The following is a 27,283-nucleotide window of genomic DNA, read 5'->3' as shown; positions in this document are numbered from 1 at the left end:
AAAAAAACAGTCAGCCAATTAGCTGCTATGGAGGAAAAATAATTCCTTCCTGACTCCATAATTGCAGCCAGAGTAATCCTTGGATCAACGTCTGAGATCAACAACCCCGCTGGTCACCTAATGTCTATATCATAACGCTCTAGAAAGACATCTAGTCCCTCTATGGATTTTGACATCCCCACGTACTCAGGCAGAGAGTTCCACAGTCTCACTGCTCTTACAAACCTGCTTTCTTCTAGACGTAGCTGATGCCCTCTTGTTACCGTCGCAGTCCTGGGTATGAACAGATCCTGGGAGAGATCCTTGTATTGTCCCCTCATGTATTTATACATAGTTATTTGGTCGCCCCTTAGCCGTCTTTTTTCCAGGGTAAATAATCCCAGTTTTGGTGCCTCTCTGGGTATTCCAGTCCCGTCATTCCATGTATTAGTTTAGTTGTCCTTCTTTGAACCCCCTCCAGCACTGTAACATCTTTCCTGAGCACCGGTGACCAGAACTGTACGCAGTATTCCATGTGAGGCCTGACAAGTGCCTTATATAGTGGGAGGATAATGTTCTCATCCCTCGCCCCTATACCTCTTTTAATGCACCCCAAGACTTTATTAGCTTTTGCAGAAGCTGACTGGCATTGATTGTTCCAGTTAAATCTACAGTCCACTAGTGCCTCCAGGTCTTTTTCCATATCACTTTTCCCTAGTAGTACCCCATTTAGTGTATATTGGTGACATCTGTTTCCCCTGCCCATGTGCAGAAACTTACATTTATCAACATTGAACTTCATTTGCCATTTTTCTCCCCAAGCCCCCAGCTTATCTCGGTCCGTTTGTAGCCGCACATTGTCCTCCGTTGTATTAATTATATTGTATAATTTTGTGTCATCTGCAAATATTGATATTTTGCTGTGCAGCCCCTCTATCAGGTCATTGATAAATATATTGAACAGAATGGAGCCTAATACTGAATCCTGTGGCCCCCACTAGTGACTGTGACCCAATCAGAGTATGAACCATATATTACCACCCTCTGCTTTCTATCTCTGAGCCAGTTCTTTACCCACTTACACACGTTTTCACCCAATCCAAGCTGTCTCATTTTATATATCAGCCTATTATGCTGCACGGTGTCAAATGCTTTACAGAAGTCCAGATATACGAGATCAATAGACTCTCCCAGGTCCAGCCTAGAGCTTACTTCATCGCAAAAGCCTATCAAATTGGTCTGACATGATCGACCCCTCATGAACCCGTGCTGATGAGTAGTTATGCCATTGTTTTCTTTGAGGTTTTCCAGGATGGCGTCTCTCAGAAAACCCTTGAATATTTTTCCTATTATTGAAGGGAGACTTACTGGCCTGTAGTTACCAGACTCTCCTTTAGCACCCTTTTTGTATATTGGAACTACATTGGCAATGCGCCAATACAGAGGTACAACCCGGGTCTCAATAGTGTCCATAAATATAAGAAATAGTGGCCTAGCTATCACGTCACTTAGTTCCCTTAGAACGCTTGGGTGTATTTTATCCAGGCCTGGCGATTTATCAATTTTGATCCTCTTTAATCGGCTCCGCACTTCGTCCTGTGTTAGGCAGGCAATATTTAGCGGGGGGTTCGTTTTATTGTCTGCATCTCGTGTGATGTTGCATTTTCATTCGTGAATACACTCGAAAAAAAACTATTTAATAGATGTGCCTCCCCCCCCTTCATTGTCTTCTATGGTTTCTCCTGCATCAAGCCCATTTACACCAACAGATGATCGCTCAAACGACAGTTTGAGTAACAGCTTTGAGCGATCATTTTGCAGTCACTTAGGTGTGCAAATGCAGCCTTCACTGAAGGCAGTTAATAGCCCAAGGGCTGCTATTTGCGCCCAGATCCTTTGTTCTCCATGAGGAAACAATGCTATCAGCACTCCCCGTGGAGAACTTCTGATAAGACTGATGGACGATTTTTAGGTTGGACTCAATTTAATGATCAGCTAGCAGTGCCCGAAAAGCGCATGATGGGCGCAAATTTAGACACACCAAATATCGCTAAAATGATCACCGATTAGCGATTTTTATTTTTTAAGCAATCTTCAGCTGGTGTAAATGGGCCTTTATTTGTTAAAGGGCCAGTGCTCTCAGTGCAAATCCTTTTACTGTTTATATAATTGAAGAATAATTTAGGGTTGTTTTTGCTCTCTTTGGCGATCAGTCTTTCTGCCTCCTCCTTAGCAATTTTGATCTTTTCTTTACATGATTTGTTTTTTTCCCTGTGTTTTTAACACTTCTTCGCTGCTTTCTTGTTTTAGTAGTTTAAACGCTTTCTTTTTTTCATTTATTGCCCCCCTTACAGTCTTGTCGAGCCACATTGGTTTCCTTTTACTTGAAGTTCTTTTATTTTTAAAGGTTATGAACTGCTCACATGAGGTGATTAGGATCCCTTTAAACTCCTCCCATTTGTCCTCTGTACTGATATTTTTGAGGATGTTGTCCCAATTAATGTTACTGATAGTAGTTCTAAGCTGATCAAATTTTGCTTTACTAAAGTTTACTTTATTTGTCGCTCCCTGATGAGGCTTCTTATAGAATGACAGCTGGAAATGAATTATATTGTGGTCATTCTTACCCAAGTGTCCTGCACCTGCACCCCGTGATTCTGTGTAGTCTGTTGGTTAATACTAAGTCCAGAATGGCCCTCCCTCTCGTTGGTTCCCGCACAAGTTGGGTAAGGTAGTTATCTTTAATTGATCTCAAGAACTTATCACTATGAGATTTGCAGGTTTCGTGTTCCCATGTTATATCCGGATAATTAAAGTCCCCCATGATAATTACTTAGTTGCGGTTTGACACCTCTTCTATCTGCCTTAGTAGTAAGGCTTCAGTTTCTTCTGTTGCTTTTGGTATCAGTATTTTGTTATCAGATGCTGATGTGTCAGACTCACTGCCTCCACTTAGATAATGGATGCAAGGGTTTAATAATAGTAACAAAGTAAAAACATAACAAAAAATACATAGAGAAAGAAAAACCGCAAATGCAACGCGTCGGGGCTCCTGCTCCTTTCTCAATCAGAAACCTGGCCTAATATTGTGCTTGTCAACGTGTGTTTTACCCAGGATGCTAGGCGGTTTTCATGTAAAAACACCTTGCATCACTCCTGTGAAATTGCAGTCCTCCAGCGCTTGTTTAACGTGTGTTGTAGGATCGGCAAGTATTGCCATTGATTTCAATGGCAAACGTCACATCGCATGGCATAAGTTGTTTGACTGCCCTATTGAAAACAAAGGGCGATGCGTGCCGAGGGACGCAAATAAATAGGACTTGCAGCGATTTTTCAAAAGAATGGAGTTCATATTCGAGTGAGTTTTGTGCGTTTTGCAATACACAAAACTCCAGCAAGATTCTCGCCCATGTGAATGTAGCCTTAGGGATCGGTGAACTACAGTTTGAGTGACAGTTTTGAGCGATCATCTTTGCATACTTTATAGTAGCTACCTAGCTACTTAAGAGTTAATGCAGGCGGAGTGGGATACCACCGCGATAGCTCCAAGAACAAAGCAGCTCTTTTGTATATGCAAATAGCTGCTTTGTTCTCAGAGGTTTCAGCTGGTGTCCCACTGGGAACTGCCAGAGGGATACTAGCTAAAAGAATACCATCAGCGCCGCCTGCAGAGAAAATCAGCGAACATCGCTGATAAGTCACGATGACAGAACGAACAGTGCACAATGGCAACGCGTTTAGACACTATTACTCAAAAGACTGCTTTTGAGCGCCTTTATCACTCATCATCCTGTTGGTGGCCGCATTTACATGGGATGACCATTGTTTGCATTCGCGCTTTTAAGTGCTTCTTTGGAGGATGGTTACCCGTGCAACGCTGCCGCCAGGCACCTCTGGGGACACTATCTCTTGCGAGAACAAAAGGACCAGTAAGTCAGCATGCTCGATGCTTCCTTCTCCGGACATCATTTATGGGATGAGAGTTGATAGGCGCTCCTCCCACGTAGGATAGTTGACTAGTCCCACCAGAATTGGGGGTTTTCTCTTACGTGCCTCGGAGCATTTAGGGAAAACAATTGTCAGGAAGTAAGGTTTGATGCAATCCATGTTTATGAGGGAGACGATTAAGATGTTCTTTGCGTGATAAGCTGCAGTTTTTATTGCCACCATTTTTGGTTACATATATCTTATTTTTTGGCGGAGACCGGGTGTAAACATATATCGATTTTTTCCTCATGGTGTTCATTATAAATGACAACTTTTCCGTCAATCGGTACGATTATGACGATAAAATATTTCATTCTGGCAGGTTTTTCCACCCCTGATTTTATTTTCCCATGCAGGGAGCTGTGTGAGGGCTTGTGATTCGTGTGATGAGCTGTAGTTTTCATTGGTATCATTTTGGGATATATAGACATTTAGCAGGGGGTTGGACCCGATGACCCCGGAGCTCCCTTCCAACTCTACCATTCTAAAATACATATGACTTTTTTATCACTTTTATTGAATTTTTGGGGAGGCACAAAGCTCAGCGTTTTTTTATATAGCGTTAGTTGTGCAGGGGGGAAAGGCGAGTTGAGTTTATTGTAGGGGTCGTTTAAAATTTTTCTTAAACAAAAGTTCACAAAAAGCTGAGTTTTACTATTTTTATATTGTAGGGGACTGAACTTGTGATCCTATGATTGCTCTGTACTGCAGTGTATTATGTGATTTATGTCCCAGCTGAGGAAGCCACCGTTAGGTCCTTCCGCTGCCATAGCAATTTCATGGCAGAGCGCTGATATCCTAGAGAGAGCTCCCTCTCTCTGTTAACGCAATACTTGCTACAATTAACATTGATTGCAACATGTAAGGGGTTTATGGTGGGGATCAGTGTTCTCGCAGTTACAGTGGGATGTCGGGTGTTGATCTGGATAATATTTTCCTCCAGCAGGCTTCAGGGTATTCTGTAGCTTCCAAATTGTATAGTGTGCACACATCATTGACCAGATCAGACACAAGTGCGGGTCTAAGCTGAGTCTGTTCTACAATGGGTAGAGCCTCAGGCTTTATTGTAACACATGATACCTGCCCTTTTATGGGCGTGCAACAGATTACATCAGTAACATATAGGATTCTCATTTGTCAGATCATATAGAATCCCCCACCCATCTCCAAAGTCCAGTGTGTAAGCCAGTCTTTTGTTCTATCAACATGTGCTCAATTAAAACAGCTCTTTGTTGCAGAGTTGGTGTGGAGGAGGGGGCTGGATACTCTTCTTCAGTATTGGAATGTGACTTAACTCTTTAAGAGGCTGCTTGTGGAACTTTGTGCCAAGTCAACATTATACCACACTCGCATCTTTCACCAGGCCACTGTCCAGCAATTACTATAATGAAATTATGCAGTCATTAGCCTCTAAGAGTTAGTCACTACAGCTGCGTAATACATCTAGTTTAGTACAAATCGATAGACATTTTACGCTAACTAATTATCATGTCTATCACAGTGTCAGTCACAGCCGGCTCCCGCTGCAGCTGGTACGGGCTCAGCTGCCGAGCCTGAGTCAGCTACCTGCCGTTAATGCACAGCATTTCCTGCTAACCCCCGCCCGCCCGCGGGAAAGGGTGATCAAGGTAATAAACAAAAACAAATATCTAATTGTGTCCTCTGGGACTAAAAACTGATTGCTTATTCTTAGGATATACCGACAATATCAGATGGGTGATTGTCTAATTCCTGGGAACTCCATGATGAGCTTATGGTCCATTTACACAGGACAAAAGAATTTGAGCAATAATCATGTAAGTGCAGAAATCGCTCAGTTTGTTCACAAGTTGTCATCGTTTGCTTTCATTCAGCATAAAAACTATCGCAGACTTCTCATTCCGTGTAAATGCTCCCTGCTCAGTGCTTCACATAGAAGCGTTGAGCGAGAAGCCTGCAGTCCAACAGTGAAGTCTGAGTCTAAACACTCTGCACAAGCACTAATAATTCAGCGCTCCTGCAGTCGTTTACCTGACTGTCATCCCGTGTAAAAGGGCCATTACTTAAGAGACTGCAACACTCCACTTCATTGGTTATGGTAGCTTGTATGGTAGCAGAGATTTGGACTCCTAACAACCCAATTACCTCTCCGAAGATGATAAGGATAAAACATGACAGATCTTAAAAAGAAAGCCTATCAGACTATTCCAGTTTCAGTGCTGCCCCCTGCAGACGCATCTGAATATTAGATTGCGCTGGATCTAGTCTGGGCCTGAAGAGTGACAGTAATGTCATGGAAGCCGCTTTAGTGAGTTTGCTGGTGTTTCACTAGATTCTTCTTTTGTTTGAATCGCCTTCCACATTGAGGGCAGTGAAAGGGCTCCTCGCCGGTGTGGATTCTGGAATGCGTCACAAGGTTGGATTTATTGGTGAATCGCCTTCCGCATTCGGAGCAGCAGAAGGGTTTCTCGCCCGTGTGCACCCGACGGTGTTTAGCAAGATTTGAGCTCGCTGCAAAACATTTCCCGCACTCCGCGCAGATCACGGGGTTCTTGATTCTGTGAGATAGCTGATGCTGGAAAAGAGCAGATTTCTCTGTAAAACACTCGCCGCATTCGGTACAGAGAAAAGATTTGTCACTTGTGTGGATTTTCTGGTGCTTCGCAAGATCGGACTTCAGTTTGAACCGCTTAGCACATTCAGGACATGGAAATGGTTTATCATCGGTGTGGGTTCTCCAATGTCGTACGAGACCGGAATTGTTGGTGAAAGACTTCTCGCATTGAGAACATGGAAACCTCTTCAGACCGCTGTGACTCAACCGGTGCTCATACAGAGTAGACTTGTGGGTAAACGTTTTACCACACTCAGAACAAGAAAATGGCCGTTCTCCAGTGTGCATTCTCTGATGTTCTGTAAGACTTGACCTTTTTGAGAAATGCTTCCCACATTCGGAACAAGAGAAAGGCTTCTCCCCAGTGTGACTTCGCCGATGGTCAACAAGGTTTGATCTCTGCCGGAAGTGTTTTCCACACTCTATACATGAGTATGGCTTCTCACCTGTGTGAATTCTCTGATGACTAATAAAAGTTGACTTGAATGTAAAGCATTTTCCACATTCAGAACATGAATATGGTTTGAGGCCTGTATGGTTGCGCCGATGCTCGATAAGCCCTGATTTATAGGCAAAGCACTTCCCACAATCGGCACACTTGAATGGCTTCACTCCCGTGTGAATTCTCTGATGTTCCACAAAGGCAGATTTATGCTTAAAGGATTTCTCACACTCTAAGCATGGGAATGGCTTCTCCCCTGTGTGGATTCTCTGATGCTGATTAAGTGTTGACTTATGTGAAAAGCATTTCCCACAGTACGAACAGGAATACGGCTTCTCCCCGGTGTGAATTCTCCGATGTTGCGTCAGAGAAAATTTTACAGAGAAAGCCTTTCCACAATCAGAACACTGAAACGGCTTCACGCCCTCGTGAGTCTTTCTGTGCTCAGCAAGCGTCCATCTCCGTGTAAAACATTTCCCACATTGGAAACATGAGAAGGGCTTCTCTCCGCTGTGGCTTTTCTGGTGGTCAACAAGAGACGATTTCTGAGAAAACAGTTTCCCACAGTCTGAACATGAAAATGCTTTATCAATGCCCTGGGAGAAACCATGTCTCTCCGCCTCCGGCTTACTCGGGGAACATCGGCCTGGTTCACCGTAAAATCCCAGATATATACTTGGGATATTAGAGTTTTCATCTGGGAGATGTTGGACACAAACCTGAGGCAAATCTGAAAATTCTTCCAGCACGTTGTTATCTGCAGGACACAAGCATAGAGAAACCGTTAGCGACACACTAAGTTTTATCATATAATGAAATGTACTTTTTGGTTGACTTCTTTGTTATGTTGCTACTTAAACAGGGAAGTATAAGCATTTGTAACCTCTCTTCAATAGATTTTATAGAAGTCTTTCCACCAATGATCACCAGTTTTCAGCTATGGGAAAACCAGTAGTGGAAAATACGAGTGTGAAAATAGCGCAGGTGGCATATTTATTAAGACCGGGATTTCATATGCCACTTTTAATCCGAAGCATGCTGTGAGAAGAAGTAGCAGGGTCTCTTAATACATCCAACAATGTTGCATAATAAATGTCCACCAATGTTCTAATCACCACTATTGAACTGGCGTCTACCACATTGCTCCTCCTGTTAACCCCTTAGTGACCACCCATACATCTTTTCACGTCCTGGGTGTCTGGAATTTATTCTATAGGGCCGTAAACATACACCAGCCCTGTAGACTAAAGCCCCGGGTCTGTGAGGGTGACAGCTCCTGGCTCCCGGAAGTAGCCGAGAGCCTGAAGGTGTCAGGGGGAGCTGCGGTATGCAGTCCCTGGGGTCATGCGTTTGCCATTATCTAATGAAAAATGGTGATTGCATAATGGTTTAAAAAAAAAAATTGGATCCATGAGAGGAGATAAAACTCCTCCCTAATGTCCCACAGCAATCTGGTCCTACAAGGACCTGCCGCCGGTTTCTGCACTTGCGTGTCACAGGAGAAATGTCAGGCGCATGCGCAGAAGCTGCGAGGCCACGGAAATGTAAAATCTCTAGGCTACTGAGAGAAAGAGGATGTCACCAGGGCCGCAGTATGCGGTCTCTGGTCACGTGAGCGTCGTTATCCAAAGAATAACGGCGATCATGTAAAGTTTAAAAAAAAGTTAGAAAACTTGAAGTTTCATCTCCCCTCACGTATCATATGCGTGAAGGGAGATGAAATTACAAACTTAAGGCCCCTGGATTTGTCCCCCTGACAGGATCTTTATCCACAGACCCTCCCCCAGCTTCTGTGCATGCGCCCGTCTGCAAATTGGTAGACGCATGCGCAAAAGCCGAGTATTGCCCAGAAAATTTAAATTCTCCCTGCTCCTGGCTACTAAAATGTAGCAGAGAGCCTGGAGCAGTGACCAGAGGCCTCGTGGAGTGGTTCCCGGTCACGTGATCTCCATTATCCGATCTACCTTAGGCCGGTCTCACACGAGTGGAGAGGAATTGAAGATTATGAAGCCTCACAGAGCGCCACTTTTTACACCCTATTCATGCAGCTGAGGTTAAGAAATACCCCCCAAAAAAGCATAGGTGGAGGGGGGATACCCGGTTTTATTGCCCCATGTGCCCATCCCAACCAGCCTCCGTAATTACCCCTGTCTTCGGACATACCACACAGTTTACATTATTACTTTTATCTAAGGTTTTGGGGAATGCCAAAAAAAGAGGGGGGGGAGGGGGAGGGAGAGAATATTCTTAGGGAGTCGATTTTTTTTTTTCCACACAAGTGAGTAATGGGGCCTGGAATTTATTCAGTTGTGCCCTGAAATCCAATGGGTGTTCCCTCCATTATAGGCCTAGCCATGTGCCCTATAAGTAGATTGGGGCTACAATGAGTATGTTTCTAAACACGGGAAATATGTGTTCTGTACACAAAAAAAACAGTTTTTAAAATGCTTAGATTCATTCAAAATCTATGGGGATAAAATACGCAGTACACACCTAGATAAATTCGTTAAGGGGTCTAGTTTTCAAAATGGCATCATTTGTGGTGATATTCAATCGTTCTGGCCACTCAAGGGCTCTACCAGTGGGCAATGGGGCCAAAAACACCTTCAAGCAAAATGTCTGTTCTGAAAGCCACTGGCTGCTCCTTTCGGTTTGGGCCCCGTCGTGCATATGGACATAATATTAGGGCCACAATGGGTATGGTTCTGAACACGGGGCAAACAGGAGGATCCATTTTCATAATCCTCCTATTTGTAAAATAGGGTCATTCTGACACCTATTTTGCAATCTTGGCTTGGTGTAGGAAAATAAAGTGTTCCTCAAAATTGAAATAATCAATGTTAAATTTGTACGTCTCCTAAATGGTTAAAAAAACCAAAAAACTTTACTTGATTCTGGAAGCACATTTGAAAAACTAAACAGATGGGAATATATATAATTTGTACAGTATGTTTGCACATATTTGACATATTGCAGTTGAAAATGTTAAAAAGAAAATGACAAGTTTTTTAAAAATTTTCCCAATATTTGCGCTTTTAATAAATATCTAAAAATTCTATTGGTCTATTTTTACCACCTGTACAATATGTGACGAAAAAACGGTCAGAAGCACTTGGATGTGTAAAACCTTTATGGAGTTATTCTATGTTAAAGTGACATGTCAGATTTCCAAAATTTGGCTCAGTTATTAAGTCTTGGTCACTAAGGGGTTAAGATCATCAGCCTGAAATGTGGATCGAGAAATTTACCCCCATTGGGCAGGATTTAAGAAAACAGGAGTAGTTCCCTACTGCGACAACTCAGATTTAATTTGACACTTTGAGAACATAAAGTTGGAATCTGGTTGCCGTGCACAATTAACCCCTTAGTGACCAAGCCTGTTTACGCCTTAAAGGGGTTGTCCCGCGGCAGCAAGTGGGTCTATACACTTCTGTATGGCCATATTAATGCACTTTGTAATGTACATTGTGCATTAATTATGAGCCATACAGAAGTTATAAGAAGTTTTTCACTTACCTGCTCCGCTGCTGGCGTCCTCGTTCCCATGGAGCCCGCCTAATTTTCGCCGTCTAAAATGGTCGAATGGCCAAATTAGACGCGCTTGCGCAGTCCGGGTCTTCTGCTTTCTTCAATGGGGCTCCGTGTAGCTCCGCCCTGTCACGTGCCGATTCCAGCCAATCAGGAGGCTGGAATCGGCAATGGACCGCACAGAAGAGCTGCGGTCCACGGAGGAAGAGGATCCCGGCGGCCATCTTCAGCCGGTAAGTATAGAAGTCACCGGAGCGCGGGGATTAAGGTAAGCGCTGAGCGTTTTTTTTTTTACGTCCCTGCATCGGGGTTGTCTCGCACCGAACGGGGGGGGGGGGGGGGGGGGTTTGAAAAAAAAAAAAACCCGTTTCGGCGCGGGACAACCCCTTTAATGACCAGGCCAAATTTTGCAAATCTGACATGTGTCACTTTAGCATGGAAAAAGACCAGAAAGGCTCTGCATATCCAAGCGATTCTGATATTGTTTTTTCGCCACATGTTGTACTTCATTTAGGTGGAAAAAAAAGACCGATAGAATTTGTGTTTATTTATTAAAAGCGTCAAAATTGGGAAAATTTTGAAAAAATCGTCATTTTTTCACATTTCCAACTGCAATATCTCAAATATGTGCAAACATAATATAGAAATTTTTGCTAAGATTTATATTTCCATCCGTTTACTTTATTTTGGGCGCACATTGGAAAAACTTTCGTTTTTTTTTTAACCATTTAGGAGACGTACAAATGTAACATTACTTTTCAGCATTTTGAGGAACACTTTGTTGTCCTACACCAATCCAAGATTGGAAAGGCTCATAGGAGTCAAAATGATAGATACCCCCACAAGTGACCCCATTTTAAAAACTACACCCTTTAACGTATTCACTGAGGGGTGTCATGAGTATTTTAACCCCACAGTTTTTTTTCAGGAGTCAATGCAATTTAGAAGAGAAAAACAAAAATTTCATATTTTTGCAAATATGTCATTTTAAAGACAGGACTTTTTTCTATAGTACACATGAAAATTAGGATTTGCACCCCAGAATGGATCCCCTGTTTGTCCCGTGCTCAGAAACATACCCATTGTGGCCCTAATCTTACGTTTGGATGCACAATGGGGCCCAAAATGAAAGGAGCAATCGGTGGCTTTCGGAACAGAAATTTTGCTTGAAGGAGATTTAGGCCCCATTGCCCACTTGTAGAGCCCTTGAGTGACCAAAACAACGGAGAACGCCCACAAGTGACCCCATTTTGAAAAGTAGACCCCTTAACGAATTTATCTAGGGGTACGATGACTTTTTTGACTTCACAGTTTTTGAATAAATCTAAGCCAAGCCGAAGGAAAAAAATTACGATTTTCATTTTTTTGGTAATTCTGTCATTTTAAAAGCAGTTTTTTTGTACAGCACATATATGAATGAAGACTTGCACCCCAAAATGGATACCCCTGTTTCTCCGGTGCTCAGAAACATACCCATTGTGGCCCTAATCATATGTCTGGATGCACAATGGGGCCCAAAATGAAAGGAGCAAGTGGTGGCTTTCGGAACAGAAATTTTGCTTGAAGGAGATTTAGTCCCCATTGCCCACTTGTAGAGCCCTTGAGTGACCAAAACAATGGAGATCCCCCACAAGTTACCCCATTTTGAAAAGTAGACCCCTTAACGAATTTATCTAGGGGTACGATGACTTTTTTGACTTCACAGTTTTTGAATGAATCTAAGCCAAGCAGAAGGAAAAAATTATGATTTTCATTTTTTTGGTAATTCTGTCATTTCAGAAGCAGTTTTTTTTGTACAGCACATATATGAATGAAGACTTGCACCCCAAAATGGATACCCCTGTTTGTCCTGTGCTCAGAAACATACCCATTGTGGCCCTAATCATATGTCTGGATGCACAATGGGGCCCAAAATGAAAGGAGCAACCGGTGGCTTTCGGAACAGAAATTTTGCTTGAAGGAGATTTAGGCCCTATTGCCCACTTGTAGAGCCATTGAGTGACCAAAACGATGGAGAACCCCCACAAGTGACCCCATTTTGAAAAGTAGACCCCCTAACGAATTTATCTAGGGGTATGATGACTTTTTTGACTTCACAGTTTTTGAATGAATCTAAGCCAAGCAGAAGGAAAAAATTACGATTTTCATTTTTTTGGCAATTGTGTCAATTTAAAAACTGTTTTTTTTTGGAAAGTGTACATAGGAATGAAGACTTTCGCCCCAAAATAGATACCCCCATTTGTCCCGTGTTCAGAAACATACCCATTGTGGCCCTAATCTACTTAAAGGAAACATAGCTAGGCCTATAATGGAAGGAGCACCCGTTGGATTTCAGGGTACAACGGAATAAATTCCAGGCCCCATTGCCCACTTGTAGAGCCATTGAGCGGCCAAAACGATAAGGAACCCTCACAAATGACCCATTTTAAAAACTAGACCCCTTAACAAATTAATCTAGGGGTGTACTGCATATTTTGACCCCAAAGTATTTGAATGAATCTAAGCAAAGCAAAAGGAAAAAATTACGATTTTCATTTGTTTGGCAATTTTGTCAATTGAAAAACTTTTTTTTTTTGTACAGTGTACATAGGAATGAAGACTTTCACCCCCAAATGGATCCCCCTGTTTGTCCCGTGTTCAGAAACATACCCCTTTTGGCCCTAATCTACTTAAAGGACACATGGCTAGGCCCATAATGGAGGGAATGCCCGCTGGATTTCAGGGCAGAACTGAATAAATTCCAGGCCCCATTGCCCACTTATACGGAAAAAAATTTGACTTCCTAAAAATAATCCCCCCCCCCCCCCCCGCCATCCCCATTTTTTGGCATTCCCTAAATATTAGATAAAGGTAATAATATAAACTGCGTTTTATGTCCGAAGACAGGGGTAATTACGGAGGCTGGTTGGGCTGGGCACATGGGGCAAGAAAACCGGGTATCCCCCCCCCCCTCATGTATTTTGGGGGGTATTTCGTAACCTCAGCAGCGGGGATGGGGTGTAGAAAGTGGCGCTGTGAGGCTTTGTAATCTTGCTGCGGTGCAGCGGTCTCACAGAGAAGGCGCTCAACAAGCTGCTCCTGGAACTGCAGGAAGGCGAGCGTTCCCGGGGCTTCTTGTAAATTACGGATTACAGGTAGCGGTCTGAATAACGCCGGGCTCACACGGCCGTGGGTGGAATCTGCTTGCGGAGGCCCGCAGCGGATCCCAGCTGTGAGCCCGGCTGTGACCCTGCGTACGGTTGCGTAATGTACTGCGCATAACTGCCTACTCACTCAGGCGGTTTTTTGTTTGCATTTCCCGCGCCGTCGCTTAGAGATGACTCGGGTACCCGCAGCCCGTACACAATGTGTTTGCATATGGGCTGCGGGTATATCCGTGGTCAGAGCACAATGTGGTATCCGCGGTAAAATATAGCATGCCGTGTTCTGTTTCTGCGAGTGGATTACGTAATTCCGACCCGCTAATTGGGGGGAATTGTGTAATCCAATGCATATGATTGATCCGTGGATTACCGCTGATCAAGCGCATGCAGAACCTGTAATTCCTCTCCGGTCATGCGTGACCGGCCTAATGTTGGATCGCTACTTTATCATGTGACCGGGGACCGCTCAACGAGGCCCCCGGTCACTGCTCCAAGCACTCGGCGATCGTTGGTCGCTGGGAGCAAGGAGATTTAAAATTTCCTGGGCTTCCCAGCTCCTGCGAATGTGTCCGGCATTTTGCCGGCGGGCGTATGCGCAGCAGCCGGAAGGGTCCATGGAGGATAATCGCATCTGGATTGAAATGCGGAAGCCTCCGAGAAGATGTTTCATCTCCCCCCACCGATCGCATCGGTGAGGGGAAATGAAACTGCCACTTTTTAAAGAACTTTTACGTGATCGCCATTATGCATTGGATAACGACGCTCACGTGACCAGTAACCGCATACCGCGGCTCCCCGTGACATCTCTAGGCTCTTGGTTACCTTTGGTAGCCAGCAGCAGGGAGATTTTATATTTCTTGGGCAATCTTTCACTTTTGCGCATGCGTCCGCCATCATGCTGACGGGCGCATGCGCCGAAGCTGGGGTAAGATCCGCGGATCAACATCCCACCAGGGAACAAATCTGGGACCTTGGGTACGTAATTTCATCCCCCCTTACGGATACGATCCATAAGGAGAGATGAAACTTTAACTTTTTAAACTTTTTTTTACTTTTTAACTTTATATGATCACTGTCATCCGATGGATAACTGTGATCATATGACTGGAAACCACATACAGCGGTCCCCAGTCATATCTCCCTGCACTCGGCTATCTGTGACAGCCGGGTTGCAGGGAGATTTTGAATTTGCCGGGCTCGCCGGCTTCTGCGCATGCGCGCCGCATCGGCACATTGCAGAAGCCAGCGGGGGGTCCCGACACCGGCCGGAGGACATCGGCGGACCTGAGGTGAGTATTTTCACCTCCCCTCATGGATCCGATCCATGAGGGGAGGTGAAACTTTTCTTTTTTTACACTTTTTTTAACTTTTTTGCGATCGCCACTATCCATTGGATAACGGCGATTGCGGTACCGGGGACCGCTCACCGCAGTCCCCGCTGACATCTCCTGCCTCCCGGCTACCTACAGGAGCCGGGAGCCAGGAGATTTTAAGTCTCCCGCGCCGCCGGGCCTTCTGCGCATGCGGCTGACGTAATGCCGCCTGGCGCGCATGCGCAGAAGGACGGCTACGGCGCCCGGAGCATCGGGACAGCTGGGAGTCGTGCGGCGGACATCGGTGAGTAATTTCAGCTGCTCCGATGGATCCGATCCATCGGAGCAGCTGAATCTTTAACTTTTATTGCACTTTTATTTACTTTTTTGCGATCGGCGCTATCCATTGCATAGCGCCGATCGCAATGCCGGGGGGGGGGGGGGGGGGGGGGCTCCGAACAGCCCGGGATGACAGCTCCATGCTGTCAGCTACCTGCGGACACCAACAGCATGGAGCTGTCACGTCCACAGCCCGAGGGGCATTATTCTCTGCAGGAAGCATGTTTTTACGTCCTCAGAGAATAAAGCCCACTTCGGGAGGACGTAAAAACACTATGGGCTGGTCGTTAAGGGGTTATCCCACTTCCCCAAGTAGATCTCCCATGAGTTCTTCACTTGGATTTGCTTTGGGTACAAACTTCAAAACCAGCAATGATTAGGTTAACTGGCTTCATAGGAGAGAAGGTCTGGAATGTGTTTTATCACTAGTAGGACTTACAATCTAATCTCCCAGAAGATAGGGCTGATGAAAGTAAATGTATTCTGTGTATATTGGGCCTACATACACCCCTAAACTGAAGGGCCTGCTGTCCTGTAACCACCAGGTATGGTAATTAGGAGGATTTGCCTGCATGGCCCCAGTTGTGTGCGGAGAATTCATAAGAGCCACATATAAGCCGCCCATCCCCTCAACTTGATCAACAGCGTCCATTATCTCCTACCTGGAGATCCTGGACCTTGTGGGTCTAGTGAAGCGTGGGAGAAACTGTGGATCCCTGCGGATTTCCATGTTCTAGTGTGCATGCACCGTGAGCAGGATGCCTCAGCCGTGTAGCGCCACCTCTCTGACATCACGCTAAGCCATTTTACCTGCAGATGTTACGTGTTTTTCATGCAAAAACATCTCGCATCACTTCTGTGAAATTCCGATCCTTCGGCGCTATATTCACGTGCGTCAGAAGACTGGAAACGTTTCCCATTGATTTCCATGGTAAACATCACATCGCTCGTGTAGGACTCCATTCAAAATAATGGAGTTCATATTCGCGGGAGTTGTGTGTGTCTCGCAACACGCAAATCTCGTGCAATTTTCATTGCTGTGTGAAACTGGCCCGGGATAGAGAACTCAGGACAAATAATGGGAACAATTGGATGGCATTATTAAAATCCACCTATCCAGGGCCCTTCACAGGTATAGACTAAAAGAATATAGTTTATTAGAAACTCTTAAAAACATATACGGGCTGACTAACAGTACTAACATACATTAACACAAAAAAGAGGAGAAGATATATTTTGGTGCAAGTTTGAATTATGCATCCAATGTCTCCAATGTAGATAATGGTCACAATAGCATGGTCAGTATAAGTGGATAACTTTAGTGCATATACAGAGTTCCTGCACTGAATGACTGGTGACAGTCGTATGTAGAGGTCGCAGAGAACTACGGCTCTGAATGACTGGTGAAGTCACAGAGAGATACGGCTCAACGCGTTTCTCCGCTCGCTTTAGAGCGGTTCATCAGGAGCCACAGATGTATATTTGACCAAAAAATCTTTAGTGGGATTAATAGCGTCAATCATTTAATTGACTAAGCTATCTTCCTCTTTTAGGATATATAATCAGTAGGATTAAATTGGCAAGAAAGTGGGTTGTCTGCGAAGATGTCGCCAAAAGGTATATATATATACCAGACGCCGTTAGACAAAAAGCCAGCAGGGTACGATGGTATAGTGGCTACGTTGGTAAAGAAGGAAGGAGGACTCGGATAAAGAACTTATGCACTGACAGTAGTCACAAGTCAGATGCGTGTTTAGATATGTCAGCTACAAGGATCCTGTATTTAGCGCTGTATACCTATCCTCCTACAAGTGTTGCAATGTTAGCAGCACTAATGTAGAATTACTAGTCATATGCACTGACATTAATAGAAAGTCAGGTGCATGTTCAGATGGGTCAGCTAAAGAGGATCCTGTATTTAAAGCTGCATACCTATCCTCCTAAAAGTGTTGCAATGTCAGCAACACTAATGTAGAAATGCTAGACTCCTATCAAAAGTTCAGACAACCAATCTAATATTCAAGCAGGCAGCCAAAAATAGGCTTCAACAAATGTTTCTGCTCAAACAATAGGTCCCCAAGATAAGGCTACCTAGTGTGCCAAACATAGAGTAAAATAACAACCAGATAAAGCCTGTGGCCCTGATGGTGAGCCACAGGTAAATGGTTAGCTAGTGCAAGATCAGCGCTGTATATACCAGGGAGAGAACCTCCCTGTGGGAGGGATTTGATGAATACACCAATGAGGGCTGCTGAGAGGAGGAGATCTGTCAATCATTCTTAATTAGGCCAAAAAAAAAAAAAGGAAACACACTTCTAGGTTTACAAACATGTGGCCAGGTAGAGTACTTAATCCTTATGTTGATTATCTACCATTCGTGCTCCTTGATCATGGTGCAGTACCGGCGATTGTCCGTTAGTGATACGAATATAATGCCCATAACACGGACGTAGAGTAGTGACTCTGCGCATGCGCCCGTGACGCGATGACGTCAGAGCGTCAGATCATGTGCTTACAAAGGGGCGGAGACCCGTTGTTGTATCTCTCTCTCCGTGAGAGTATTCTTCCTTTGGTAAATAGATAAGGGGCACGTCATAGTTATGCTAATGTGTGGGCGGTGTTTCGCTATAGGTAAGCCGATCATTCTATTCATAAATATGTTGAATGAGCGGACATCGGGTAATAGTGACAACTCGAGATACAAACGGGCTGTTCTTTCAAATACTTTATGCACCATAGATGTATAGCTGATATAGAATATCTATAGATTGATTAAAAAGAAGATTTTTGCCTAGCACATTAATAGTTGCAAACTCAATTTTTTTTTTTTTTTCTTTCCCTTCTCTTCTTCTTTCTCCTTTCTTTCTGCCTAGCACATTAGTAGTTATAAGCTCTATTCCGACCTAGTGTGAAAATAATAGCATCTGAGAGTGATGCCATAAAGGTACTGATAGAGCAATCAGGCGTTGTTAAAGGGGAAGTAAATAATGTGCTGCAGAGAATGATTGTTTATATCATTTGTACTAAAAGGAAGACATCACGATAAGATGTCCAGTTTGCTTCATATAAGGTTAGGAGGATACAAATACAGCAGCAGCCTCATTGAGGAGTATAGGAATATCGGTATAGTGCTTGCCATCAATCGGTATGGAAAGAGTTAATGATGTCTATATTATACATAGTTTCCTCCTCCTGTGCTAGGCAGAAAGAAAGGAGAAAGAAGAAGAGAAGGGAAAGAAAAAAAAAAAAAAAAAAATTGAGTTTGCAACTATTAATGTGCTCGGCAAAAATCTTCTTTTTAATCAATCTATAGATATTCTATATCAGCTATACATCTATGGTGCATAAAGTATTTGAAAGAACAGCCCGTTTGTATCTCGAGTTGTCACTATTACCCGATGTCCGCTCATTCAACATATTTATGAATAGAATGATCGGCTTACCTATAGCGACACACCGCCCACACATTAGCATAACTATGACGTGCCCCTTATCTATTTACCAAAGGAAGAATACTCTCACGGAGAGAGAGATACAACAACGGGTCTCCGCCCCTTTGTAAGCACATGATCTGACGCTCTGACGTCATCGCGTCACGGGCGCATGCGCAGAGTCACTACTCTACGTCCATGTTATGGGCATTATATTCGTATCACTAACGGACAATCGCCGGTACTGCACCATGATCAAGGAGCACGAATGGTAGATAATCAACATAAGGATTAAGTACTCTACCTGGCCACATGTTTGTAAACCTAGAAGTGTGTTTCCTTTTTTTTTTTTTGGCCTAATTAAGAATGATTGACAGATCTCCTCCTCTCAGCAGCCCTCATTGGTGTATTCATCAAATCCCTCCCACAGGGAGGTTCTCTCCCTGGTATATACAGCGCTGATCTTGCACTAGCTAACCATTTACCTGTGGCTCACCATCAGGGCCACAGGCTTTATCTGGTTGTTATTTTACTCTATGTTTGGCACACTAGGTAGCCTTATCTTGGGGACCTATTGTTTGAGCAGAAACATTTGTTGAAGCCTATTTTTGGCTGCCTGCTTGAATATTAGATTGGTTGTCTGAACTTTTGATAGGAGTCTAGCATTTCTACATTAGTGTTGCTGACATTGCAACACTTTTAGGAGGATAGGTATGCAGCTTTAAATACAGGATCCTCTTTAGCTGACCCATCTGAACATGCACCTGACTTTCTATTAATGTCAGTGCATATGACTAGTAATTCTACATTAGTGCTGCTAACATTGCAACACTTGTAGGAGGATAGGTATACAGCGCTAAATACAGGATCCTTGTAGCTGACATATCTAAACACGCATCTGACTTGTGACTACTGTCAGTGCATAAGTTCTTTATCCGAGTCCTCCTTCCTTCTTTACCAACGTAGCCACTATACCATCGTACCCTGCTGGCTTTTTGTCTAACGGCGTCTGGTATATATATATACCTTTTGGCGACATCTTCGCAGACAACCCACTTTCTTGCCAATTTAATCCTACTGATTATATATCCTAAAAGAGGAAGATAGCTTAGTCAATTAAATGATTGACGCTATTAATCCCACTAAAGATTTTTTGGTCAAATATACATCTGTGGCTCCTGATGAACCGCTCTAAAGCGAGCGGAGAAACGCGTTGAGCCGTATCTCTCTGTGACTTCACCAGTCATTCAGAGCCGTAGTTCTCTGCGACCTCTACATACGACTGTCACCAGTCATTCAGTGCAGGAACTCTGTATATGCACTAAAGTTATCCACTTATACTGACCATGCTATTGTGACCATTATCTACATTGGAGACATTGGATGCATAATTCAAACTTGCACCGAAATATATCTTCTCCTCTTTTTTGTGTTAATGTATGTTAGTACTGTTAGTCAGCCCGTATATGTTTTTAAGAGTTTCTAATAAACTATATTCTTTTAGTCTATACCTGTGAAGGGCTTTTAAGAAAAATTTACATATAGACTTCCCGTCTCTGTGATAACCATCTATCCAGGGTCTACAAGAAGCTTACCCAAGTAACCCAGCAGAGACCAGTTCCTTGATCCTTTGATTGCAGTAGATCTCCACCTCTTTGGACAGTTATGGTTAAACATAACAGCTATTTACATATTTAAGTGGTTCCTGCTCACCTGGGTTGCTACCTGTAAGACGTTGCTCCTGCTCGCACGGTTGATGAGCCCCGTCAGATGACTCCCCTTCCTCAGCTGTAATCTCAGCTTTGACAGCACTTAGGTGAAAAGCATCCTAAATTTCCAAGAATAAGAGTTTTCTCTTGTCAGACAAGGACAGACTGACAGAACAAGTCAAGTGAAGAGTGGCTTTACGTCCCTCTACCTGGTCATGGTGTGCAGCGCTGCGGGCTTCCCCTGCCCGAGCCTGTGGAGGATGGGGATCTCTCACTGGTGGACTAGTCCTGCCTGTAGGAAAGCATTACTGAGTACATAGTGTGTGGAATATAACAGAAGTACAGTTATTACTCTTACCCGGTGACAGGAGCGGCTGGTGGTCCATCAGGACGTCCTCATACAGATCCTTGTGTCCCTCTACATACTCCCACTCCTCCATGGAGAGATGTATAGTGACATCCTGATACCTTACAGGAACCTGATAACACAATGGTAGTCATTAGCCAGACATATCAGGCCTCATTCACATGGCAGTATATACAAGACAAACCCTGGCGTGGATCCAAAATATGGGAGATATGAAAATCTGTCCACTATATGTCAAACTCCTGAATGTCTAAAGAAGGCCTCACTGTAGAACGCTCCATCCTCCCCAGCGGCGCTCACCTCGCCGGTCAGCAGCTCCGTGATCTTGTTGGCCAGTTCGAGGATCTTCTCATCGTTGCCCCGCTCAGCTACCATGCTAGGGATAGGAGGTTTGCTTAATTTTTCTGAGACTTGATGGCAACTGAGAGCAACATGGTGATGAAACTTCAAGTGTCCAAAGTCCTACGTAAAGCAACAGACAATACCAAATAGGGCGGTTCTTCCAGGACGGTGTGCGCATCCCCTCATACTGATGAGTAGCTCCCTTAGTAATATAAGGTTTTGTCATTACCTCTCCAGTCAACAAGTAGATGATCTCCAGGGTCAAACTTAGTATCTTTTCATCCAATCTCCGGCTCTTCCTGTCCATTCTCACTCAATCAGTGATGGAAGGTTCTTGTAGAGGACGATGGCCATGACCACAGCTCAACGGAGAGGATCTTCTATTGCAATAAAGAATTGGATTTCACTATGTATTAAGGCTCAACAACCTGTACAATTTATATATATATTATATATATAAAAAACAGGAAAAATGCAAAAAATATAGCTGACAGCAGCACCCAAACGTACCTCAAAACTTGAGGGGAGGCTCCAGTAATCCAATGTGTGAAGCAGACTGTAAGGATGGATCAAAAACCGTGATCCATATACCCAGCACAGAAACTTTCAGAATTCCAGCCGCATCCGGGGTACCAAGAAAGTGAGATACTCACAGCTCTAGTAAAAGTGCTTCGTCTCTATTAGTTGCACATAGGTTTTAGACAACCTTTCGACTGTCTTATGCAGCCTTTTTGAAGTCACTGATGTCCAAGAACCCCCACACCAATATAAATACACACCCAACATCATAAAAACCAATCAGCAAACACTTTATTAAAACCAGAGCCCATCCACAGTGGTTAGAGCTCAAATGTAATCAGCATACCCCAGAGGTCGGTGTCCACCGTGAGCCAAAAGAGAGAAGTCACCATCTCATGTCAGAGCATATTGGCGTCCATAGCTACCAACAGCGCATGCGCGAGATTACAAAGCGGTCACGCAATATTACGCTAATAGCGTGATTCAGCGTCCATAATTGAACATAGCGCATGCGCGGGTCTCCACAGAGGCCGCGCGATGCTGTGCTCACGCCGTGAATAAACCCACAGCAATTAAGCTACACCGCAATACTGCGCATGCGCAGGGCGTGGTGGAACAACCCGTACATCCATTACGGCTTATGAAATTACAGCCAGGGCATGTGTCGAACTGGATCTATATCGCATAAACAAATTAGTGTATGTAGGGGCCATATTGGACCCCGTAGCGGTCCCTCTGGGATGACGGTTAAACTTTTTGTTATACAGAGAAAAATTGTTGTTGAGAACCAAGGATAATAATGTCAGTACGAATTCTATACAGCCACTGGAAAATCAGATCTTTGTAAGGAAGGTCTAGTGGCCAACAACCCTATTTCATGTTGAATGATAGTATAGAGGGACGTGACATCTAAGGAGCCCAATATGGCCCCCTCATCAACCGTTAGGCTCTGGTTTTAATTTAGTGTTTGCTGATTGGTTTTTATGATGTTGGGTGTGTATTTATATTGGTGTGGGGGTTCTTGGACATCAATGACTCAAAAAAGGCTGCATAAGACAGTCGAAACGTTGTCTAAACCTATGTGCAACTAATAAAGACAAAGCACTTTTAATAGAGCTGTGAGTATCTCCCTTTCTTGGTACCCCGGATGTGGCTGGAATTCTGAAAGGTTCTGTGTGAGAGAGAGAGATAGATAGATAGATAGATAGATAGATAGATAGATAGATAGATAGATAGATAGATAGATAGATAGATAGATAGATAGATAGATAGATAGATAGATAGATAGATAGATAGATAGATAGATACGAAAGCCCTCACTGACTGACTCGCCACTAATTCTCTCACTTCATGAGGTCTTAGAAACATGAAATTTGGCACGAGCATTGATTATGTCCAAAATAGGAAAAATAAAGCGGTCACAACTCGATTATTCAATTCTAAGCGCAAAAGAATTAGCGTCCACATTTTACGTACGGAATCTAATTCTCTCACTTCCCGATGTAATTTGGCACGAGCAGTGATGTCATAAATAGGAAAGGTTAATGGGTCCCAACTCGATTATTCAATTCTAAGCGCAAAAGAATTAGCGTCCATATTTTATGTACGTAATCTAATTCTCTCACTTCCTGATGTCATTTTATATGAAGGAAACGTCGCATGGTTGCCTCCCCGTGGTGTTTCCTGGGTAACGCAGAGAACTATGCAAAATGGTGAACATATGTTTTCCCTCAGTATCTCTAAAGTAACCACGACTTCATAAGATTTTCCGTGTGAACACCAGATAAACACCAGTACCAAATTAACTCGGGCGAAGCCGGGTATATCAGCTAGTATAATATATATATCCCCCATGAAGACTGGATAGAAGCCGTTTAGCAATGTAAGAAAGTGATATTTTCAGTAGATTATTAGTGAGATCTTGTGTCGTTAGTTGTGATGAAATTTGTCCAGTTAGGCCTCATGTCCACGGGGGAAAATTAGGCCCGCTACGGATTCTCCATGTATAATCCGCAGCGGTCCCTCCTGCCCCGCGGACATGAGGGATGAAAATAACAACTACTCACCTCTCCGCACGCTCCGGATCTTCCCTTCTTCACGGCTTGATCTTCTCTCGGTCGCGGCCGGATCTTCTTTCTTCGGCCTGGCGGATGCACATGCGCCGGCCCGAAGAAATAAGATCCGGCCGCGACGGAGAGAAGATCAAGCCGCGAAGAAGGGAAGATCCGGAGCAGGTGAGTATATTCTGATTTTAGGTCTCCCGCACCTAAATGGAGCATGTCCATTTTTTTCCCATGCTCCATATTTTTTTAAATCCACTTTTATTGACCATCCGCGGGTATTTATCTACCCGCGGGTGGTCAATGCATCCCTATGGGGTGCGGATTTAAAATAATCTTTTGCCCGTGGACATGAGGCCTTAGACATTTCAAGAGCCAATTTCATCTGTTCAGCAGCCTGGCGAGAGACATCAAATAGACCCCAAACGCCAAGGTAGTCTATGGCGCTGGCGCCCATGTCTTCCAACAGATCTGCGGCATGCAACGTATTGTAATACAACTGATGGATTCCCCCTGATAAACACTAAGCAGATGTTATACTGACAATACAGGGCTGCAGGGTAACATAAAGGAATTGGTGCATTCTGAAGACTTTTCATTTAACCCCTTAAGGACCAGACACTTTTTAGGGATTTTACCCATGTGGCGCTTTTACTGCCCAGTTTTATTTCCTTGACCTACCATAATTATTTTTGCAGCGTTTTTCTCCTGTGACGTAGAGGGCGATTATTTCATTTTACTTTCACTGCCTTTTTATCGCGTTTTTTTAGATTTATTGGGGGTAAAAAGCTAAAAAAACACACCAGATTTTATAAAATGTATAATTGTATTTTTTTAAATTAGTAGATTTAAGCTAAAAAAAAAAAAAAGTACATGAACGGGCTCCTCATTTTGTCTGACATTTTGATATATAAATTCGTATGGCCTCGGATTACAGGGGGCATATGGCGACGGCTTTGGTCGGTGTCGGCGGTCGGTCATTTTCTTTATATATATAATTCAGGTTTTTTTTTAACTTCTAATTTTGAAACTATTTTTTTTACCATCTCCATCCCCCATGATGTCATAGAAGACCGCGGGGGTCATTCACACTGTATTTCTTCTTTTTATTTGGCACTTTTCCTCTGTAGCTGAGGCATCTATAGGAGCCCCAGTTACAAGGGAAACATCCCCTGTAGTGACTGGCAGAGCTTACCCCAGTGAAACCTCCCACAACGCGGCCCCAGCGCAACCTCCCGTAACACAACCTCCCACAACACGACCCCGTTCAGGTGAGGCTGCTCTCACACCTGCGCTGGGCTCAGTTCAGGGGAGGGGCTGCTCTCACACCTGCGCTGGGCTCGGTTCAGGGGAGGAGCTGCTCTCACACCTGCGTGGGCTCGGTTCAGGTGAGGCTGCTCTCACACCTGCGTGGGCTCGGTTCAGGTGAGGCTGCTCTCACACCTGCGTGGGCTCGGTTCAGGTGAGGCTGCTCTCACACCTGCGTTGGGCTCTGCTCAGGGGAGGGGCTGCTCTCACGCCTGCGTTGGGCTCGGTTCAGGTGAGGCTGCTCTCACACCTGCGTGGGCTCGGTTCAGGTGAGGCTGCTCTCACACCTGCGTGGGCTCGGTTCAGGTGAGGCTGCTCTCACACCTGCGTGGGCTCGGTTCAGGTGAGGCTGCTCTCACACCTGCGTGGGCTCGGTTCAGGTGAGGCTGCTCTCACACTTGCGTGGGCTCTGTTCAGGGGACCCCCGCACAACCTCCCGTAACATGACCTCCCGCAACACGCCCCTCGCACGATGTGACCCCCGCACAGCACGCCCCTCGCACGATGTGACCCCCGCACATCACGCCCCTCGCACGATGTGACCCCCGCACAGCACGCCCCTCGCACGGTGTGACCCCCGCACAGCACGCCCCTCGCACGATGTGACCCCCGCACATCACGCCCCTCGCACGATGTGACCCCCCGCACATCACGCCCCTCGCACGATGTGACCCCCGCACATCACGCCCCTCGCACGGTGTGACCCCCGCACAGCACGCCCCTCGCACGGTGTGACCCCCGCACAGCACGCCCCTCGCACGATGTGACCCCCGCACATCACGCCCCTCGCACGATGTGACCCCCCGCACATCACGCCCCTCGCACGATGTGACCCCCGCACATCACGCCCCTCGCACGATGTGACCCCCGCACATCACGCCCCTCGCACGGTGTGACCCCCGCACATCACGCCCCTCGCACGGTGTGACCCCCGCACATCACGCCCCTCGCACGATGTGACCCCCGCACATCACGCCCCTCGCACGGTGTGACCCCCGCACATCACGCCCCTCGCACGATGTGACCCCCGCACATCACGCCCCTCGCACGGTGTGACCCCCGCACATCACGCCCCTCGCACGGTGTGACCCCCGCACATCACGCCCCTCGCGGCCGCAGAGCAGTCAGGCAGTTGCCGCTTCTGAGAGCTGAAGGTTAAAAAAAAAATAAAAATCACCAAAACATTGTGGAGTCTTTCTGGACAAAACGGAACACGGCAGGAAGGGGTTAAATCAGGCCGGATATATGGGCGGCAGACGGAGGTTAACTGTGGACACACCGGGGCGGCCGCTCGGGACACCCGCCGTCTGCTGCACTAGGACGGGCTATACAACTGACACCCACAGTCTCTGCCGCCACATTACCTGTGCCAGGAGACGAGGAACGCCGCTGCAGGTCATGTGATGGGACACGTGACAGGTCAGGCGACAGGAATCCCCGAGGAGGGAGCGGAGCGCAGGCATATTCAGCCGCAGCTTAGCAGTGCTGCTGATTAGAGCCACCTCATTGGCTCTTCGGCACCACGTGACTACACTGCGTGCACGCGGATTGCCTTAAGAAGCCGTGCACTACACACTACAGTTAAGCAGCTGTGAATAGACCCCTTTTAGGGTTAGGTTTAGGGTTAACCCTAAAGGGGGTCTGTGCACAGCTGCTTAAGTGTACTGTGTAGTGCACGGCTGCTTAAGGCAATCCGCGTGCACGCTGTGTAGTCACGTGGTGCCGAAGAGCCAATTAGGTGGCTCAAATCAGCAGCGCTGCTGAGCTGCGGCTGAAATCCTAAATATGCGGAGCGCAGAACTGCTGGTCACATGAGCGCGCTCCCTGCACGACGCCGGCTGAGGCCGTAGCACAGCGGCCAACGGGGCTCCGTCCGCCCGGTACAACACAAAGATCTTACTAAGAATCTCTTCAGGCTCCCGTGTAGAATGTAGTTCCTCCTGGTAGTTATGACTTAACTGTAGGAGGTTGAGCACGTTACCTTTGTGATTCAGCAGCTGACAGTGGGCTCAGCTCAGGGGAGGGGCTGCTCTCACACCTGCTTGGGCTCGGTTCAGGTGAGGCTGCTCTCACACCTGCGTTGGGCTCAGCTCAGGTGAGGCTGCTCTCACACCTGCGTTGGGCTCAGCTCAGGTGAGGCTGCTCTCACACCTGCGTGGGCTCAGCTCAGGGGAGGGGCTGCTCTCACACCTGCTTGGGCTCGGTTCAGGTGAGGCTGCTCTC

General features: G+C 45.4%; 1 protein-coding gene across 4 annotated transcripts; it reads right to left on the bottom strand.

Annotated features, from left to right (window-relative positions):
- Nucleotides 1-4,980: 4,980 nt before the first annotated feature.
- LOC136588080 (zinc finger protein 271-like) lies at nucleotides 4,981-27,061 on the bottom strand. 4 transcript variants are annotated; one of them, XM_066587020.1, is made up of 7 exons: nucleotides 27,042-27,061; nucleotides 21,403-21,553; nucleotides 21,132-21,293; nucleotides 20,823-20,943; nucleotides 20,674-20,756; nucleotides 20,469-20,583; nucleotides 4,981-7,758 (listed from the first exon to the last, which is right to left on the bottom strand). In XM_066587020.1, the coding sequence occupies exons 2-7, from the start codon at nucleotides 21,478-21,480 to the stop codon at nucleotides 6,251-6,253; spliced, it is 2,067 nt and encodes a 688-aa protein (XP_066443117.1). In that variant the 5' UTR covers nucleotides 21,481-21,553; nucleotides 27,042-27,061; the 3' UTR covers nucleotides 4,981-6,250. The 4 variants fall into 4 exon arrangements, with proteins under 4 accessions (XP_066443117.1, XP_066443115.1, XP_066443116.1 ...); XM_066587018.1 differs by lacking the exon at nucleotides 27,042-27,061 and adding an exon at nucleotides 26,425-26,509; XM_066587019.1 differs by lacking the exon at nucleotides 27,042-27,061 and adding an exon at nucleotides 26,238-26,367.
- Nucleotides 27,062-27,283: the final 222 nt, after the last annotated feature.

The sequence above is a fragment of the Eleutherodactylus coqui genome, chromosome 13 (genome assembly GCF_035609145.1).
Source record: "Eleutherodactylus coqui strain aEleCoq1 chromosome 13, aEleCoq1.hap1, whole genome shotgun sequence".
Classification (NCBI taxonomy): Eukaryota; Metazoa; Chordata; class Amphibia; order Anura; family Eleutherodactylidae; genus Eleutherodactylus; species Eleutherodactylus coqui.
This window is presented reverse-complemented; position numbering and strand designations above follow the sequence as displayed.